At 29.1% G+C, this 20,707-nt stretch overlaps 1 protein-coding gene across 1 annotated transcript; it reads left to right on the top strand.

Annotated features, from left to right (window-relative positions):
- Positions 1 to 7,214: 7,214 nt before the first annotated feature.
- Positions 7,215 to 19,130, top strand: LOC119689836 (P protein). Its single transcript, XM_038104753.1, has 11 exons — positions 7,215 to 7,463; positions 11,954 to 12,095; positions 13,245 to 13,474; positions 15,135 to 15,292; positions 15,423 to 15,695; positions 15,758 to 16,077; positions 16,212 to 16,350; positions 16,424 to 16,750; positions 16,805 to 17,300; positions 18,758 to 18,851; positions 18,913 to 19,130. Exons 1-11 carry the CDS (start codon positions 7,259 to 7,261, stop codon positions 18,995 to 18,997), a joined length of 2,469 nt encoding a protein of 822 aa, XP_037960681.1. The 5' UTR covers positions 7,215 to 7,258; the 3' UTR covers positions 18,998 to 19,130.
- Positions 19,131 to 20,707: the final 1,577 nt, after the last annotated feature.

Below are 20,707 nucleotides of genomic sequence, written 5' to 3'. Positions count from 1 at the left end.
AGTTCGTAGCACACAGTAGAACCCTGAATATGTTTTTATTTATTTCAGGATTGGGGCTTAATACCCCAATTTACTAAGTCTAATGGAGACTTCGTCTATATATTGTTGTACAGTAACATAAGGTACTTCATAATTTGACTGTCAGGAGATTATCGCTGTTGGATTGCTAATTAATGATGTACTCAGTGAATTCACTACCATCTGTAAGGTGTACTTTATTGGAATAATCCGACTTAGAAACTCTAAAAGTACTTACAATACTATATTACTATACTATATACAGTGTAGTAATTTTACAACTCCCAAAGTTTTGTAGGATCAGTAGGTTGATATAGAGTCGCGTTAGTAATTTATAGATGTAAAGTACGACGTTAGGTCCTTGGTACATAATGTAACAGTACTATTCTGTACAAAAGTCTGTTTACATACCAATGAAACCTCGGTTATCTGCTTGAGTGTATTTTATTATTATTATTATTTTTGTTACATTTTTCAAAAGTACATACAATTAAAAATTGATTGTTTATCTAAAAACTTAGTCTTTCTACAAAACGTTACCAGTTCTATCTTTTCTGAGCTATATATCTTAGGTCGTTAAAGGATTTGTATGTTGGTGAATACTGTTCAGCTCCATGTTGTCTTTAGGCGTAATCTTCTTCTTGATTTAGTCAAGTTCCATTCTAAGGCTGAAGGAGTTGTACTGCGCGTATCTTATCTTAGAGTATATCTACTTGTGTGTATTTGTAAAAACTCCGTAAAGTTATCGGTGTGCGATGGATTTTTTTAATCTATTGTAATAAAAAACAATCTGTCACGTATGAATGACAATAAATATTATTTATTAATATAGAATAAAAATCAACAAGGTGCTAGTTCTCAACGGAACTGAGTATCGCGGCTATAGTTGATCTTTTGTGTCGCAACATACCCAAACCAAACAGAAGGCATTCCACCTTTCGAATGAAAGCCAGAATGCCAGCCGTTTAAGACCTCTAAATGTCAGAAGGGGAGAGTAGTTTTTGACTTAGTGTCTTCCTTCAGGCCCAGTTGAAGGCTAAGCAGTTACAAAGAACATGACTTGTCTACTTCTAGGCAGTTAGCTTCTAGGCAGAGTTGACAATCTATCTCTTCGGACAGACCCTCTAATACTACAGACTGACTTTGTTAATGTGAATTTAAGGTTTATTGTGGGTAATAGTTGCATATAATCATGGAAGCATCTATTAGTCGAACTTAAACTTCATCCAGAGCCTTAATGCTAAGGGATATTGTCATATAGTTATGAAACCCTAAAAAATTAGTGGAACTGCTTGCAGGCCTGTAATTTGATTCAAATATTATGATAAATAAATATATTATATAACTTGTAAAGTGATTGTTGTTGGAGCATTAAAAAACCTTTATTTGTTTAATATTTCAGTGTATGCATATGTATATATAAATACTACGAATATATGTACATATATTCGTATATGTGATATTAGTAATATTTATTGTTGTTGTTTATCCTTTGTATAATTCAGTTCTATTCTAAGTGTCAGCTAATGTGCGTGCCTACGACAATTTGTCATGCTTGGCTTGTTAATGATCAGAAAATTTTTCCACAATCAAACAAATATGTACATCTATACAGAGATATATATATGTTTATACATATGCAGGTATTTACAGAGTTATATATGTGAACTTCAAACAGCTTATTATCATTACATAAGTGTTTATTTACACACTTTGCATGTAATTTTGTTGATACTTCCCGAATCAAATAAAAAGTAAAACTCAATAATTGCCTAGGTTTGGGCGCCAAAACCAAATCTAGTCTCCAACTATGTGACTCTATTGTGCAGGACAATATTAGCACTTCAAATGGATGTATTGTGAGGTTGGCATAAATGTGTTATGTTATCTAAAGAGTCTATGGGAATATTGATTATTTTCCGGCAAAAGGCGATTCATAAAAAAAAATTAATTAACAGTAAAAATATTATTGTCTTTTTTATTGAATGTGTTTTTATTTCGCATTGTCATGAAATATTTAATTACTAATGTGGATTATGAGCTACACGTGTTATGTGAACGATACAATATAAAACAAATACTCGTATTCATTTTAATTGATTATTCAAATATAGGTGAGTATAAGGTTCTTGTTATATTGAAAAGACAAATAAAATGGTTCAGAATTTTCAAATACTTTTATGGGGTTTCTATGCTATTTGCTATTATTCCAAATTTTTTACTCATAAGTTTTGGTGAAAAGGTTTAGGCGTATTTATTTGGAAATATTTTTTGAAAGGTATGTAGCTTAAGTTACTGTCAATTATTACATCTCAAGTTTTGGTGCTACATCACTACATAGATGTGTCAGTGTTCAGGTTACATGCATACCTAGCAGAGAACTGCAACGAGTCATTATTTAAATACTCAGAGTATACTCATACAAAACTAAATATAAATTCACATAAATTTTTTTTTCATATTCTACTTATATGCATTCGCATTCGCTACAGAAATGATTCATAAGTATGTATGTATTCGCATTCATTAATAAATGTGGGTGCGAATGAATCAGTTTTACAAGAATACGTACACATTTCCAAGCAGATGAGCATAAATGGAAAATGATTCATGAAACATAGCATATACTCAGATGAGTATGAATATACTCAGAAGAGTATGAATACACTCAGATGAGTATGAATATACTCAGGTGAGTATGAGTATACTCAGATGAGTATGAATATACTCAGATGAGTATGAATATACTCAGAAGAGTATGAATATACTCAGATGAGTATGAATATACTCAGATGAGTATGAATATACTCAGATGAGTATGAATATACTCAGATGAGTATGAATATACTCAGATGAGTATGAATATACTCAGATGAGTATGAATATACTCAGATGAGTATGAATATACTCAGATGAGTATGAATATACTCAGGTGAGTATGAATATAATCCGATGAGTATGATGAGTATGAATATACTCAGATGAGTATGATGAGTATGAATATACTCATCGAAAATGAGTGACTCGATTTTATGCTTTTGGTGTGTGTTATTGTTGTTAGCATTGTTTATGCATATCTTTTGTTTGTGCTCTTAAAAATTATATGTGGATTAAATAAGGGTTTATTTTAGTAGGAAATTATATGTATAGTATACAAAAACTAGCAAAATTTTTGCCGATTGTGACGTAATACTCATGAATAATTCATAAATCATTTACATCATTTTTGTCTCGAATGTCGATGTTTATGAGTATTATATGAGAAAAGTTATAAGTGCTGTCAGCTGTATATATTAATCAGATGGTGTCGAATATACGAAAAATTAGCGAATCAGGATACATATAAATGAAACACAGTCAATCATTCGAGTGTGAAGTACTCATTGCAGTTCTCTGGTACCTAGACACAGGAACATCTCAGACAACTGCATTGTTGGTGTGGTTGGTGGTGGGACTGTGACTTAAGCCTCCACGAAAAAAATTCTATGGCATGAAATCGCATTATTTGCGCGGTTATTCTGTTTATCATAATGATAAATTGCATGATCTACTAATTATTTATATGTATATTTATATAAATATATAGGGCAGACACGGAAAAATACGGTAAATAAGTAAAAAATTGTTATTCATGAAATACTTTTGGTAAAATTTTTATTATTAATTCTAATTGAGTTAATGTTGATAATGCAATAATGTTTTTTAAATCAAATTCAATGTGCTCCTGATCCAGAAATAAATATTGTTAACACCGAAATTAATAGTAAACGCTGTCTTAAAATTCTGTTACCAATTAATAAATTAAATTGAATTAGTAAATAAACTGTAACTGTTACAAGAGTAGAAGAATGAACTAAAAAGTGGAGGTATGAACGCAGTTCGTAAATTAAGAGAACATGTACCTATAAAAATACTAAAGTAAAAGAGACCCTGAAGGACTGTGAAAGCAGTTTCAGTGAGAGAGTATATGTTAAGAAGTCGGGCTCAACATTCGAACGGTGGTCGGTTTGACGGTGCATAAAGAAGTCCACTTCCTCAACACATAAAAAAAAAAAATGTTGAAATGGAAAAAAGTGATCATTATATATATTTTTAAAATATATATCTATATATATATAATTAAAATGTAAGTATATGAAAAATATTAAATTTTGTGTAATTTTTGAGACTAGTCGTATCCGTTCTAAGACAGACTGTGTAAGAGTATATTTAATCTCCATTCGTTGTAGACTACTATTTGTGGTACACGAATGGCTCCAAAACGCCGGAAAGAGTGGGAGCAGCGGCCATGGGTTTAAACCAAATGATAAAATATTTGCAAGTATGAGTCAAGAAAGGCCGAAGTACACTCAATTGAACTATGGAATACTAGGGAATATAAAGTGTTTGTGGAAATACCTTCAACTTCTAAAAGACCTTGCTAAAAGGAACAGGGCTTACTTAATATGGATCCAAGCACATAGCGGATTTGAGGGAAACGAGAAAGCCGATGAACTAGCCAAAAAAGCGGCGTCTTCATATTATATTCGGCCAAGACCATTCTGTGGTCCTTCATACAGCTTTTTCAAATTTTTAAATTAATGAATGGCTGAAAACAGCAGCTCAGATTGATTGAGATAATGTAACTACCTGCAGACAAGCAAAGAGTTCATACCAAATCGTTCAAAAGGCAATACTAGGGAGTTTCTAATGCTTAAGAGAAAACACATCGGACTTGTCACAGGGTTTCTCACTAAACATTGCGGAGTCAAAAAACATCTATCGAGTCTAGGTATTGCAAGATATTAGAAAGCTGCCGACTTTGTTAAGAAGAGGAAACAGCAGAACACATTCTGTGTCACAGTGATAGTCTGGCCAGACTCAGACTTCGATACTTATCAACTGTCTATCCACTTATAACGAAATTAGGCAACATCTCTACAAAGGACATAATAGAGTTTTCATCTGCTACTCGTGTATGGAATTAAAGTGGATTTATCACAACTGTCTTTAAAGGATGCAGTGACGGGGTGTCAAGTTGTTTCCAACCCGTTTTTAAATCTATTCTAATTTAATATATAATCTGTAGTTGCGTTTTACTGTATTTCTTTTTATTTTGTAAACAGTAGTGAACTACAACAACAAAAATTTATTTTATTTTTATTTAATTAATTGAATTTATGGCTGATCATACAGTTGTTTCGAGTATTGCCAAATACCTATCATCAATGGTCTTGGAAATAATTTTTGTATCTTAATTATTCGTAAATAATAAATACATTTTTTTTTATTAATACATTTTTAAATTAAAAATTAAAATCATTTTAATTAAAATCAAAATTTAAATTAAATTAAAATCCTTTTAAGATTTAGTATTATTTTAAAATGTTTTTCTTTATCGAAATTAAATAAACACAATACCAAATTCAATTTCGAATAACGACAAATATTATTAGGAAAATTTGTGAATGGATTAGTCTAAGCTCTACTACATACCCTTAATGTAAATAATTCCTTAAAAGACCTTTTAAAGTGGGAAGCTTTACGTTTCCTACCTCTTGCTGTCATAATGCCGAACACTTGTTGAAGCTTCAATCTTCGTTGCCACCCAAAGTGGCCCAAGTGGCTGAACACAAATTGCAACAAGTGTCAGTCTAGGTTAGGTTAGGAAAAGCTTTTTTTTTGTTTTTAAAGCTTTCAATATGCAATGGAATACATTGCCAACAACAACAATTCTATTTGACAAGCCAAATGGACAATTGTTGTTATTTTTTTTTGGTGTCATAAAATGTTTTGAATAAAGAATTCAACAAAACAGCAACAACAACCAATGGAAATAGATTAATCCCTTTAAAAATGTTGTAAGAGACGACAAGGCATAAGGCACAAGGACACAAGGGCACAAGGGCACAAATTGCACAATTTCACTGCCACGGTTAAGGGTGAATCGAAACGGTTGCTAGCGTAGGTGGAGAACAGTCGCGGGAGAACAGTAATAAGCAATTGGGTTAAAATAATGTTTAACATGCCAAGTGTGCGTGAAAGCAAAGCTTTACGCTGTGATGTAAACAAATATCAACGAACGCTGCCGATTGTCAACGAATGCCAATGAATATAATTTTGCATTCCAGTAGTGGTGGAGCGCACGGTGGAGAGAGCACAAAAGTCCATCAGGTGGTTTGAGTCATATGGAAATGTGTTGTGTGTTGTGTTTTGTGGTCTTTGGTACGAGTCGTGTGGTACGAGTATGATAACGTACAAAACATATGCTGAACAGATTTCCAATACAATATTGAATGTCTTTCCTAGAACACCACACACACCAAACACACCACACACACACCACACACATACCATACACCACACGCACCATACACACCACACATACAAATTAGTGTATGCTGGTAGGATTTTTGTGTGCGCAGAATGTGTGTCCGTGTGTTTGTTTGTGTGGGTGGAAAAGTTGAAAGAAAACTGAAAGCGAAGTGAAGAACAAAGAAAAGCAAATCGACTACAAAGCTTTCCAAAGTTGTGCACATCACTGGAAATCGCACACAGAATCCGTACAACGCTGCTCGAAAGAAAATGTGAAGGCGGCATACGAATTAGTCGCGCAGAAAGCATTTGCCAATGAAGATGATAGAAACAAGCGAACTGCCGCTGTTGTGACGTCGTACGAACAGCGCTTTTCTTTACGTTAACAAACAAAAATAAATAAAAATAAAAACGCAAAAAAAAAAAATATAACTAAATAATAAAATATAGAAAAAAATATAGAAATAAAAGCATATTTTGTATGCGAAAATGAGCATAAAAGTGAGTCAAAAGGGTAGCTAAGCAAAAATTAAATAAAAATAAAAACAAAAAAAACAATTTTTTTTTTTGCAATCAAGGAAGGCTTCGCGTGATTGTACTTTTATCCATGTACGTATGATATCAGTTTAATTTCTGATAATTAAGTGAAAGAAGTATCTGCTAATCAAAAAAAAGTATCTGCGCGCCGAAAAAAGAAAATGTTTATTTGTATTGCATTATTTATGCGCGTTTTATGAGCTTAATTTTATTATTGTTATATCAATATATATAAGAATATATAAGAAAACTCTTTCAACGTCGCCGTTTATACAAAAAAGTAATTAATTGTTAGTGACAAAAGCCAAAAAAAAAAAAGAAAAAATTAGACAATTTTTAATTAAAACATTAATGTACAAAAATATTTAATTAAAACGTCAATGTTCGAAAAATTTTTTGTTAACTTAAAATGGGTTTAAGTGAAAAATTTCGACAATTGAAGGGCAATAGCCCGAGTCGTGGCATCGAATTGAAAAAGCGCCATTCAAGTCAGAATCTGGTCACACCAGGACAAGTGACAGAGCAATCCTTACAGGTATGGCGCGCTCTGCCAGCTCAAATACGGCACGATCCCAGCATGGCGTCATTCCAAATGGAGAATGAACGTTTACACGGTAAGTTCCACATGTTTTTTTCCATCCTTTTACATATTCATTTATTTTTGTTTATATTTTTTTTTTTTGCTTTTTCCGAAATGAAAAGTTTATTTGTAATTTATATTTTTCAAAATATATTTTCACTTTAATTTGTTTTTAAATTTTAATTGTGATATCTATTTTTAAACAAAGCTCATTCGGATGTATTGCCAATTTTTTTCTCAATTTTTTTTTTCAAATATTTATAATAAAATTATTTTAAGGGCAGCAGTGTCAATAGATATTTTCACTAATGAAAATTATTTATTAATCGAAAATTGCTGAGTAATTTCATTGTGGACAATGATTAATGAAAAGACTATATATATTAGCTCCTAAAAATGTCTAAATAATGTAAACAGTATTTTTTTCAAATTTTCCTAGCAATTCGATTCATTTATAAGATATTAATTGCTTATTTATAAACAATTAATTTATGTTTTTTATTGATTCATAATTGATTGGTTTTTAATATGAAAAGTTTTAGTAATAAATTCGTTTTTTGTTAATTTTTTTTAATTATTATTAATTTTAATAATAAAAAAATGTAGAGGTTTTCTAGAGAGGTTTCGAAAAGTATTGAACTACAATAACAACAATTTTATTTTTTTTTTGTCTAGAGAGGTTTTCTATAGAAATTTCTAAGCATAACTGTAAATTATTACTAAAAAATTGTTGTTGCTTTCTTGTTATAAACCCACAATTATTATTTAGTAATATTGAACTAAATTGTGAAGAATAAGAGTACAAAGGAAAACAATGAAATAATGAAAAATAATGTACATAATAAAATATGAATTTTCAATAACAACGATGTTGTCTTGTACAACGTAAGAGTTTACTTAAATGTACGAAATAAATTTAAATGGGTAGAGCAAAAAAGTAAGTAATACTTAACAAGTGAACTATAAAAACTTAATAATTGGAAAAAAAAGTACTCAATATTTTACAGCTGGTTTCTGATTTCGTTTTGATATAAGATGAAATAGGATTTCTGATTTTGTTGCTGTAATTTACAACAGTTCAAAAAGCTTACTATTAAAAAAAATTTTTTATTATGATAATAGTTATTTCATCTTGTTTGAACATAAAATTAAAATTTATATAAAAAATATTGTTAGTTAAGCTCATTGAATGGCAACATACATAATATTAATATAATTAATATAATATTAATAATAAGAATATACCAACAATCAAAGTAAGTTCTTTTAGTAATGAGAATATCAGGATATTTTCTAAATGTTTTTTGATTTGATTTTTTAATCAAAAGTTATTCGATTTTAGATTATTATTATAATAAGAAAGATTAAATTTTTGTTGCTAATAAAAGTATTATTATTTATAACATCAGTCCATAAATTTTTGGACTTAAATATATATGCCAACAATTTTGACAATGTAATTAGTGTACAGGTTGCAGTTGTGTTGAAAATGGTTTTGCAATATTCAAAACATAGGACAAAACTTACGTTCTACAGGTCACGCATCCTCACTGTAGCCCTGTATGGCATGGATGTTATCAGAGAATTATAAAACAGTAGTGGATGTTTTGAGAGATAAGTTTTTAGTAACATATTTGGTCCTCTACAAGTTGGCGACGACTACCGCATCCGACAGAACCATAAGCTGTACGAGCTTTCTCACAACATTGATATAATTTAGCGAATTAACATCCAGGGGTTTCGCTGGTTTAGTTATGTCTTAAGAAGGGAATAAGAATAAGAATAAGAATAAAAGTTTACAAAATAGTTTTGAAAAACCATATAGTAAACTAGAAGAAAGTATATTGTTTTCAATTTTACTTTAAAAAAGTTGGCTTAAAAAACGATCGTTGTCGAGATATATAAATATGATGACGTCGGCAATCGGAGCTTAGCAATTTAGAATATAGTTTAGGAGTGATCTATAATAAAGGTGTTAGTATTTAAATGAATTTTATATTGAAAATGTATCCAATGCAGATCAAAAAAGTAAACTTTAGGCAATATATGGTCGTGTATAGGATGAGCTCGTCTCTTAATTGATTAACGAAGAAGCCACTTATTGCATGAATACGAATCTTGTAATACAAAAAATTTATTCTCATTCAGTTGTTTCGGGGCTCTAATAATAGTCACTTGTAAATTTAGGCAAACATTTAGGGCTATAATTTTATTAGGGGAATTGTGGATGAGACATTTTAAAAAATGGAGACGCTACATGTAAACCATTATTTTGAACGTAGTCTGCTCACAATCTTGAAAGATATAGTAGCTTGAAATTGGTCAGTTCAAATGAGCCATTTTGTGCTATATTTAGATGAGTATATAATATATTGTTTATAATTTATCGTAAAAGTAAAAATAATTTGACTACTAGAGTGTTTCAATGCAATACAAATCTTTGATACTTGAGTCATTGTTGTTTTTTTGATTAAATTATATTTAAATATTTTTTTTTTAACTCTGAAAAGCTGTTTTGAAACAAAATCAAATTAAAATGTTTGCCATAGATCAGTCATCATGTGTTTCCATTTAAAAAACATTGATTTATATATTTTCATATCTTTGAAATACTATACAATTATTATTTTATAGCGATTATTATATTAGAATAATTCGAATGAAAATTAAATGTGATATATATATATACATTCCAACTTCATTAAAATCAGGTACATATTCTCTCTTACATTATATAGGTACAGGTTTTCTTCTGATCTTTATGTACGAGTATTATCATTCGTATATATTATTTTACATAAATAATACCTCCTAAACGCTGTTTTTATTTAATGTTTAGATTAAATTAAATTTTTATCAATTAAGTTTAAAGATTTAATTATATATGACTTGAAACGGAGTTCAGCGAAACTTATCTTTGTTTTACTAATGCTTTTTGTATTTTGTATTCTATAGATATCACTTTGTGAGATACCTAAAAAATTCCACTGTTTTAAAATTTTTGCCATCTGTGGAGAATTTAGCACTGATAGAGAATCCGATGCTTATCTTTACTGCTTAAGTGTTGTTTATACTTATTTTCGACTTGACATTTTTGGACTCATTAATTCCGATCGTCATATCAGAGAAAACATACATGTTGGTTGAGTAGGAGCCTTATGTACTGCAGATCACTTAAGCACAAATAATAGACTATTGTGATACCACGAATGAGAAAACTATTCAAAACATTAAAATAGTGCACGAACAGCATCCTAGATAACCGTGATTTCCTCGTTTATTCAGAATGAAACTAACTTAACAAGTCTGGCTAAGTTTTAAAGAACAACAGTTTTGTTAGTTTATTTAGAGAAGCGGTTCCAAAAATTTTGAATCTAATCCTAGCTAATGATAGACGCTAATCCATGACGTCGAGTGTAATATCCTCCTCGTTCGTAGAGGCAAAACCCCAATACAAGCCGTTGTAGAGTGACCTATTAGTAGCGATATCAAACACGGTTTCGCTTTAGTTGAACGAGTTGACTGGTATAAATATTGTTTAGTTTAGACTACATGAGTTTTGTAGTCTAACAATAATTTTCATATATTCAAGCCTTCTTTAATGACTGTAGTTATTTTAATTTGATTGATAGTTTAGCTATTGAAAGAAAGATGCCAATATCTGAGAAGCGAGTTTCGGAGAGCAGCGTGCCTGCTTTAGGAAGTTTGTCTACATTTACACGAAATGCTTCTATGTCCAGGTATCCACAAGAATTGGGCACTGATAAGACTACACAACTCGTTGAGAGAGTTGAGAGCAATAATTGCAGCATTTTGAACCACAAGAGAAGCAGCTGTAATGTCTATCGGGGACTTATGTTATTTGCAATTTGATTATCCCTTGGATCCCTGAATGTATGTTGGCGCATATGCATAGATACTATTGTAGTCGTTTTCAATTAGATGATAATATATTTGTGAGTATATGAGTTCCTTATATCAGTTTCTTTACAGTAAATCAGTTATTCAAGCTATATTATGAATAATGATATTATTCGTATGACGCTTGTAATTTTCTTTTAACCCGTTCCAAACTTTAAATCAGTATTTGGTATTCTTCGATGGGTGTATTATATGTTAAGAGTCTGTGTATAGATTAAACAATTGATTTATTAACCTGATTAAAAAATATTCTAAATATTTGAAATATGCGTTTCAAAAAAAGGATTTTTTTCTATTTTATATGGACTTAACAGAATATATCACATTTCTTTCATTCGTTTCCCTTACATTCCATTCATTTCCTTTATGACGTATCCAACATTGAGATGTATTTTATAATTTTATGGAAATTATACTATATTTACTTCATGTAACTTATTTCAAAGTATTCTATGGTTGATTTTCAGTTTCAGTGATATTATGATAGGTGATCTACATATAATAGATACAATTACACTTACACTTAAATAATTCAAATAATTAGAATCTATATATTTTTTTTTTATTGCATATATTGATATTGTAATAATATTTATTTTTCAGGTTCGTCTGTTCCCACCGATGATGAGTCTATCTTACCAAATGAAGTTGATTCATCTCACGAAGATGAAGGTAGTTGTACTGGCTCAGAATATATTAATATGAAAAAATTGCCAAAGAAGAGAGAAAATCCTGAAGAGAAAAGGTAAAAAACAGTTTCTTTATTAATTTAAAGTTATTTATAAGATTATTACTATATAAAAAAAACTTATCTATATGGCATTTAAATTAATATAACTATCAAATTTGTGTGTGAAAATTTATAGTGAAAGATTACGAAAACAATACCACTGACTATCTTTAGTACTGTGTCCGCCTACTGCATTATATTATATCAAACACCGAGGCTTACCTATACATTATACTATCTATATAATTTATATCTATATCTATACTACTATCTATATATACTATGTTTATCTATATACTAAATTTATCTATGTTTTATGTTTATTTATAGTAGTAGTATTGTATTACATAGAAATTAATAATAATTATATTATATATATAAAACTCATAGCTATGGCATTTTAGCCGTCTGTTTATCTATATACCATGTTTATCTATATACTATATACATTAAGACCGAAAAGCTTTCGGAAATTCTCATTTAAAATTCGCGCGCTGTATATTTTCCGATATTTTAAGTTTATGTAGTTTGGCAGCACTGTCCTTAATTACTATGCCAAAAATGAGCGCGATCTGTCAGACAGTTCGTTTACGGCAGCTGTTGAAACCAGTTCACCTCAGTAGGGCGTTGCGAAAAAAACAATGGAAAAAAATATTGAACAAAGAGTTTGCATCAAATTTTGTGTTTCGAACGAAATTTCGTGTGCAGAATCGTTGCGAATGCTACAAAAGGCTTATGGGGAATCAGTTTTATCGAAAACTCAAGTTTATGAGTGGTACAAAGCCTTCCAGGACGGTCGTACGACCGTCGAAGACATTTCGCAACGCACTACTGAGGTGAACTGGTTTCAACAGCTGCCGTAAACGAACTGTCTGACAGATCGAGCTCATTTTTGGCATAGTAATTAAGGACAGTGCTGCCAAACTACATAAACTTAAAATATCGAAAAATATACAGCGCGCGAATTTTAAATGAGAATTTCCGAAAACTTTTCAGTCTTAATGTATATGTATGTGTATATGCTATATACAATGTATAAAAGTGTAAAAATGAATTTAAATAATGATTTCGGTTTATGATTACTATAGAAAAAAATAATATAGATATAAATGTATTCACTTATTAAACATTCCATTTTGAAAAACCTTATCTTCAACTAATCAGCACTGATGGTGAAGGAACACATTCGGATGTTGAAAATATTGATAGAATCCAAGCAATTCCGGATAAAATTGAAGCAAAACAGAAATCCGCCAAAAGACGTTATAAAATAAAATTGTTGAAGCGTGCGGGTCTATTAGTTTTCTGGATATTCGCAGCTTGTCTTTTGATGATACGTGATGAGAAACATTTGATTGAGAAGACATTAGAAGTGCCACAATATAAGGGCAAAAGTAAGTAAAAAGTGTGATCTTCACCTTTTATTATATATGTGTGTTATATTATTTCTTGTAAAAAATTTTTTCCCCTCCTCCGGTAATTATATTTTCATTATAATATTTTAAAAAATATAATAAGTATGCAATATAAGTAATAATAAATATACTACAAGTTGAAGTATTTTGCGAAGGATGAAGAGGATTTTTTTATAATAGTAAATTGAGAATTATAATGGTACCCATAATTTATATATCTCATTAAATACCGATTGTATCTCAATAAAAAGGCCTATAGATATTGACATATTTTGTCAATAAACAAATGAAATTGCTTAAGGTTGTGTTTTTATTATTAATCTAGACTTACGGAAATTCGGATAATCTAAGTTTATACGAATAAAAGTCTTTACCCAAAAATATTGAAATATATTTAAATTAGTTCATCAAAAGAACGTCAGTCATATATCATATTATTTTACATGTACCGCAACAAACTGTAGTTATTTTATGGACTAAAGATGAGAGTTAATATTTTAGATATTACTACAGTTTTTAAATGGGTTCCATGTAATTAAGGATATAAATGCACTGAAATGGCTGATTATGTAGGCAAGGGAGAGGGGCTAATATTCCCTCAGTTGGCTTTGGACTCACAAGATATCGCTTAATTAAGGTTATCAGGAAATGAAAAGAAAAGAAATTTGTAGATCACTTTAACAGTGTGTACAAACGTTAAGTAAAATGATTTCTAGTCCCAGGCAAAAGAGTATCAAGTAAGCAGATGAGACTCGCAAAGCAGGTGAGATTTGAGGACCCTATCTAGGCACTTTACAGGACAATGCAACTTGAGATATCACTTCAATGAGTGGAAGGTCTTCGACATTAAATTCTGTCGTTTTTGTGAGAGAGCTTAGTGCACTTTTTTTTGTAAACATCCAACTCTTGGTAGAGAAAAGTTTCATTTAAGTGGTACTGTCGGGCCTTCATATAAATGATAGAACAGCAAACTCCAAACTGTGCTTAAATTTATATATATAGGCTACATATATAGGCCTATATATATTAAGGCTAATACAATAGTTCTAATTAGGTCACAAAGTTTTCTGGTTTGAAATAATAATGAGGATAATAATAATAATAGTTAAAGTAGAGACACTGTTTTGGAGATATTGATAGTTTTTTTACAATAGTTTTATTTTTTAGAATGCGTTTTTTTAATATTCTGAATCTCGATTAATATAAAAATTGTACACATATATTATATCCTAAAATTTTTCGTATATATCCGGCAAATGACTTACGTTAATTACTTTAATTATAATTAAAGCATATAATTATAATTATTTTATTCACTTCCATAACTCGAAGTACGATTTTGCAGAGAAAAGGTTCGACTTGTGGAGACTTCGAATTAAAGAATAAAGTTCGAGTTATAGAAAATTCGATTTATAGAAGTCCGAGTTATGGAAGTTTGACTGTTCATATAAAAATCGTATATAAATGAGTATAAATAAAGAACTACTATTAAGGTGATATAGTGATATTATATATTGTATGTATAATACGCACAATATATAATATCACTACAAAATAGTCTTTCAATAAATTTGTCTTAAGATTTTGTGTTGTGTCTTTAATAAATTTTGTGTAATATTTAAGAAACTTTTCTCAATAGATTTTGTGTTACCTGTTAAGCCCACCGGTGATTTTAGATTGGAAATTGATGGCGCTTTTAATGAAACAATGAAATTTACAAATGAAACTGAAGTATTTTTGACAATTCAGCCACAAATATCCTATTATGATATGGAAAACACAACGGCAGATTTTAAGGTCTTTAAAATATATTCTGGAAAATATTAAGTATACTTATAGCATAGAAATTTTAATTTGATTCTATATATATTTTTGATCAACTAATGTTCTATGTTTAAATATCAAAATTTTTAATTAAAACATTTAGGATGTTTTGTCACCTTGGTACATACCTATGGTACTGGAGGGTTTTTTTGATACAGCACCGGTAGTTTCACGTAATCGAACTTTTAATTTAAATAGTGAGGTGCTGGAAGAACTGGAACAGCCTGGCATTAAAATGCGTCTTAATATTTATACAAATGCAGATCGTGATTTCGCTATACACGTGACATATAATCCATTAATAATTGATATCAAGACTGGTGCTATGTTGGCCGCTTTTATTTTACTTATATTCTATGCCCTATTGGTGTGGGAAGTGAGTTAAGATTTACACTGGCAGTATCTATTAAATCTGTTAAATATTTTTCACGACTTTAGGTATTTGAACGCACTTTTGTAGCGATCATTTGTTCTATATTGTCTATAGCAGTATTAGCCTGCTTTGATGATCGTCCCAATATGGAGGAGATTATACAGTGGATGGATATGGAAATGTTGACATTACTGTTCTGTATGATGATTATAGTAGGAATTCTAACTGAAACGGGCATATTCGATTATATTGCTGTGGTTGCATTTGAAATGTCAGGTGGAAAATTGTGGCGGATGATTTTCAGTTTATGTTTTATAACATGTTTTGTTTCAAGTTTTTTGGATAATATTTCTACGGTGCTACTTATGACACCAGTAGCTATAAGGTAAGGAACAGATATAATAATACATATTTATTTCTATTTTATTTAAATCTATTGAGTTCTTCAATGTTTGCAGTAGTTTTAGTGACATATTTTTTTTTAATATATATTTTCTTTAATTTTATATATTTTAATAGACTTTGTGAAGTTATGTCATTGGATCCAGTTCCTGTATTGATGGGCATTATAGTACATTCTAATATTGGCGGTTCCCTTACACCTATTGGTGATCCAATTAGTATTATTATCTGTTCAAATCATTTCATAGCGAAAAATGTAACTTCCTATAACTTTGTTTTTGAAAGCATGCAAATATATATACATATTTTATTTCATTATGAAAATTTAGGGTGTCACATTCATGCAATTTGTGGAGCACACCATACCAGGCGTCATACTCACCGTCATACAAAGTTGCGTGTATTTGCGTCTCGTGTTTCGTGACATCAAATCGTTACGCCTTAATGAACCCAAGGAAATCAAGGAGCTTCGACGTGAAATCAAAGTTTGGCAACGTGCGGCAAACGCAATATCATCCTTTTCGAAAGACGCTGATTTAGTGCGTGAGACTTTGTTTAAGAAAGTCAAAATATTGAAACATACTTTGAGGCGCAAACTACGTGGCGTTGGCTCTTCGGATGAATACGTGCACACATTAGAGGATCTGAAGTTGAAAGTAAATTTAACTGATGTTCACATTTCAGAAATATATTAATTTTTCTAATTACAGTATCCAATAAAAAACAAAACTCTCCTTATACAAGCAACAATAGCATTGGTTTTTGTTATAATTTGTTTTTTTATACAATCTGTGCCACAATTACGTACTTTACCGCTTGGTTGGGTAGCACTGTTAGGTGTCATAGCGCTACTTATAGTGCTTAATCGTGATGATATGGATCATCTGATGCATCGTATTGAATGGACAACTTTATTGTTTTTTGCGGCCATGTTTGTTATGATGGAATGTGTCGAACGTTTGGGTTTGTTTGCTTGGATTGGTGAAGTGACTGAAAATATAATTTTAATTGTCGATAAGCGCCATCGTTTGGCTATGGCGATATTTATAATATTGTGGATTTCTGCTTTGGCATCAGCTATATTGGATAGCATACCCGTGACAGCAATGATGGTGAAAGTGGTTATATCTTTAGTGGCCAAAGAATCATTAGGTTTGCCACTACATCCACTCGTCTGGGCTTTGGCTTTTGGACCGTGTTTAGGAGGTAAAGAAAATATTTAAATGTATACGTAATTCACGGATATTGTTTTCCGATGAATTCAATTTTTACTCTTAAATGTGGCTTAAATTTGTTTAAAAACAAAATATTTTTCTGGGTTTAATGAATTTCTTGGACAGTTGCGCAAAATATCGGACATATTTATAAACACATTTGTCTGTGAATTACTGCATACATTAATTTATTTATAATATTAATAAAAAATTGTATTTCTACTTGGCTTATGGTCCGTTATTTAACGTTTAAAATAGCAATAAGAATATTTATTAATTTGTGTTAAAATTTTAATATATTTTAAAAAATATTTATAATACAAATATTATTTTTATTATATTTTTTTTTATATCTTTTTTTATTTGCAATATTTAATTATTCCTTCTAAATGCTTAATCATAAATTTTTATTTTTAATTTAATTTGTTTACAAATTACAAATATTATTTTTATTATATTTTTTTTTATATCATTTTTTATTTGCAATATTTAATTATTCTTTTTAAATTCTTAATCTTAAATTTTTATTTTTAATTTAATTTTTTTTTTTTAAATGGCAGTAAGGATACAAATATTATTTTTATTATATTTCTTTTTTATATATTTTTTTATTTGCAATATTTAATTATTCTTTCTAAAATCCTTATCCAAAATTTTTATTTTTAATTTAATTTTTTTTTTAAATGGCAATAAGAATACAAATATTATTTTTATTATATTTTGTTTTTATATTTTTTTTTATATTTTTTTTATTTGTAATATTTAATTATTCTTTCTAAATTCTTAATCCTATATTTTTATTTTTAATTATATTTTTTTTTTAAATGGCAATAAGGATACAAATATTATTTTTATTATATTTTTTTTTAATATCTTTTTTTATTTGCAATATTTAATCATTCTTTCTAAATTCTTAATCCTAAATTTTTATTTTTAATTACATTTTTTTTATATGGCAATAAGAATACTTATTAATTTGTATTAAAATTTTAATATATTTTGAAAAGTATTTATATTACAAATATTTTTTGTATTATTATTATTATTTTTTTTTTTGATATCTTTGTTTGTTTGTAATATTTAATCATCTGTTCTAAACTTTTAACCTCAAATTTTTATTTTTAATTTAATTTTAACACAATTTGTTTTGCTTTATTATTTATTAATTTGTCAAATGTTATTTATTGTGTATATATTATTTTTTTTTTTTTTTCTTGTTAGTTTTTAAGTCAGTTCTAAGTTGATGAAACAAAAGGGTTTTCTTTTAACGCATTTTTTAAATTAGAACACAAAAAAAAAGATTTGTTTTAAACAAGGTAAAAAAAATGTATTGGTATACTATATAGTACGTGATAACAATTGACTTTAATTAAAAAAAATAATATTAATGCTATAATCATTTTATATTTATATTCCACAATACTAAAATAATTATTTTTATTTATACAGGAAATGGCACACTGTATGGTGCATCATCGAACGTTATATCTGCCGGTATAGCTGAACAACATGGTTACAAAATTTCCTTCACTAGATATTTAAAGTATGAATTTTAAATATATAAATTATACTAAATGTTAACAAACCATTTTTATTAATTTCAGAATTGTTTTTCCCATGATGTTGGGTCAAATTACCATTATCACCGCCTATTTGATGGTGGCTCATATTCTATTCGAATGGCATTAGTAGTAATACTTTAACGCATTTTAAACATGCTAATTAGTTACATTTAAGTGTTAAAATATATACTTACTTATAATATATACACATACATCTATGTATATATTTACACGAAATGTAAGTGGAATTTATTGTCAAATCAATGAGATTTTTTAAATGTTTACAAATGTATTTATTATTGAAATATTGTTTATTATACTTTTTCGAATTCTTTATTAATGAATTTCTGATGACTTTTTGATTGAGATTTTATGAGAAATTTCTAAATGAAATGTACACGAACTTAAATAAAACAAATATTTATTATAAGAAAATTAAAAAGCACAAAAAAAATTTATTTGAATTTAGCAGTTAAAAGACAATATACAGTCGAAACTTATTTGATGTGGCCGTCATTGCGTATGAGTGATATTTTTAGCATAGAAATTCACAGTTAAATCGATAGGTTTTTATTAGTTCACAAACTTTAAAAAAAGATATTTTTATTTGGACTAATTATACATGTAGATATTTTCTTGATATATTATTTTAATAAGTGGTGAATGTGGTGGGTGTGTTATTAATGCAATGGCGTCATTTAGGAATCAACGATTTCGAGAAAATTTAATTTATTATCAGATAAACATAATTTTTTTTATAATATAACATTTGGCGCAAAATTTCAAAAATTTCATATTATTAATTTTTGAAAAGAATATAAATATTATAAATAAATAATAAATACATTAAATAAAATAAAAAGAAAATTATTTCAACACTTTTTCTAAAACTTTTGCGAAAAATTTAATTAATAATTAATTAATGCAAATATTAAAGTAATAATGTTTTATCGACTTAAAGTACAAAAATGAATTTTTAAATCACTGAGATTTTAGATATTTTAATAAAGTCAAAAAATCAAGTTCAAACCAATGTTCGGTGTAAGCTAAAATGTTAGGAGGTACAATAATACACTGTGACCCATTTTATTATTATTATTAAAAATTATTGATGTGAAATCGCCCAGCAGGCGGTACTGCGGCCAGAAGGCCAATTGCACTATTGACTACATAAAGCACTTTAAACAAAGACCAGAACTAAAACTGGAGAAGGGCGCTTAATCTCTCCTGGTGACAGAAATTCTATATGAAACTAGTTTCTTCTGTGTGTTGTTAAAGTTGGATAATAGTTAAATATACTTAAGACTAATAAGCGTTTTTAGTTCATTAAATCCTAAATATTTACGTAAAGGTTTTATTATTTAGTGAGGTCAAAGGGTATTATACGTTTTAATCTCCACCCTGAGTCATAAAGCTGAACACTGACATTGAATATGCATAGTTGTCTTCTGCTCTTCGAGGCATAATCTGCATTCCGAATTAACAGATAATCGAAGTTTATGTAGATGATTTTTCAAAACATAATGGCCCATAAAGAAACACGTTTGCCACCTTCAATTAGAATGTTTTTGTAGAAGTACGGTTTGATCAGTTGTTTGCTTTCTTTGAGTCCTGGGAAGTTCTTCCGGTACACCATATGATTCTCCCTCTCCTTGATTATTTATTTTGGACTGACCCAGTTTAACTAATAAAAGGGTTGAGGGCCTATAAAAACCATTTTTGATGCAGTTCTGGCTAGCTCATCAGCTTGTTTGTTCATCCCAAAACTTCTTTGTGACCCGGAACCCAGTAAAGACAAACCTTATTCCGAGCTGCAAGTAACTGTAGTAGCTCATAA

This window comes from Teleopsis dalmanni, chromosome X (assembly GCF_002237135.1).
Source record: "Teleopsis dalmanni isolate 2A chromosome X, ASM223713v2, whole genome shotgun sequence".
Taxonomy (NCBI): domain Eukaryota; kingdom Metazoa; phylum Arthropoda; class Insecta; order Diptera; family Diopsidae; genus Teleopsis; species Teleopsis dalmanni.
Note: the sequence above shows the minus strand (reverse complement) of the source record. Positions and strands in the feature narration are given on the sequence as shown.

What these genes read in the sequence shown, in the direction of transcription:
- LOC119689836 (XM_038104753.1), top strand. Translation starts at nt 7,259, where the DNA reads ATGGGTTTAAGTGAAAAATTTCGACAATTGAAGGGCAATAGCCCGAGT. An exon ending in TTTTGGACCGTGTTTAGGAG is followed by an intron (nt 17,301 to 18,757) that starts GTAAAGAAAATA and finishes TTATTTATACAG; the next exon opens with GAAATGGCACACTGTATGGT. An exon ending in TCCTTCACTAGATATTTAAA is followed by an intron (nt 18,852 to 18,912) that starts GTATGAATTTTA and finishes TATTAATTTCAG; the next exon opens with AATTGTTTTTCCCATGATGT.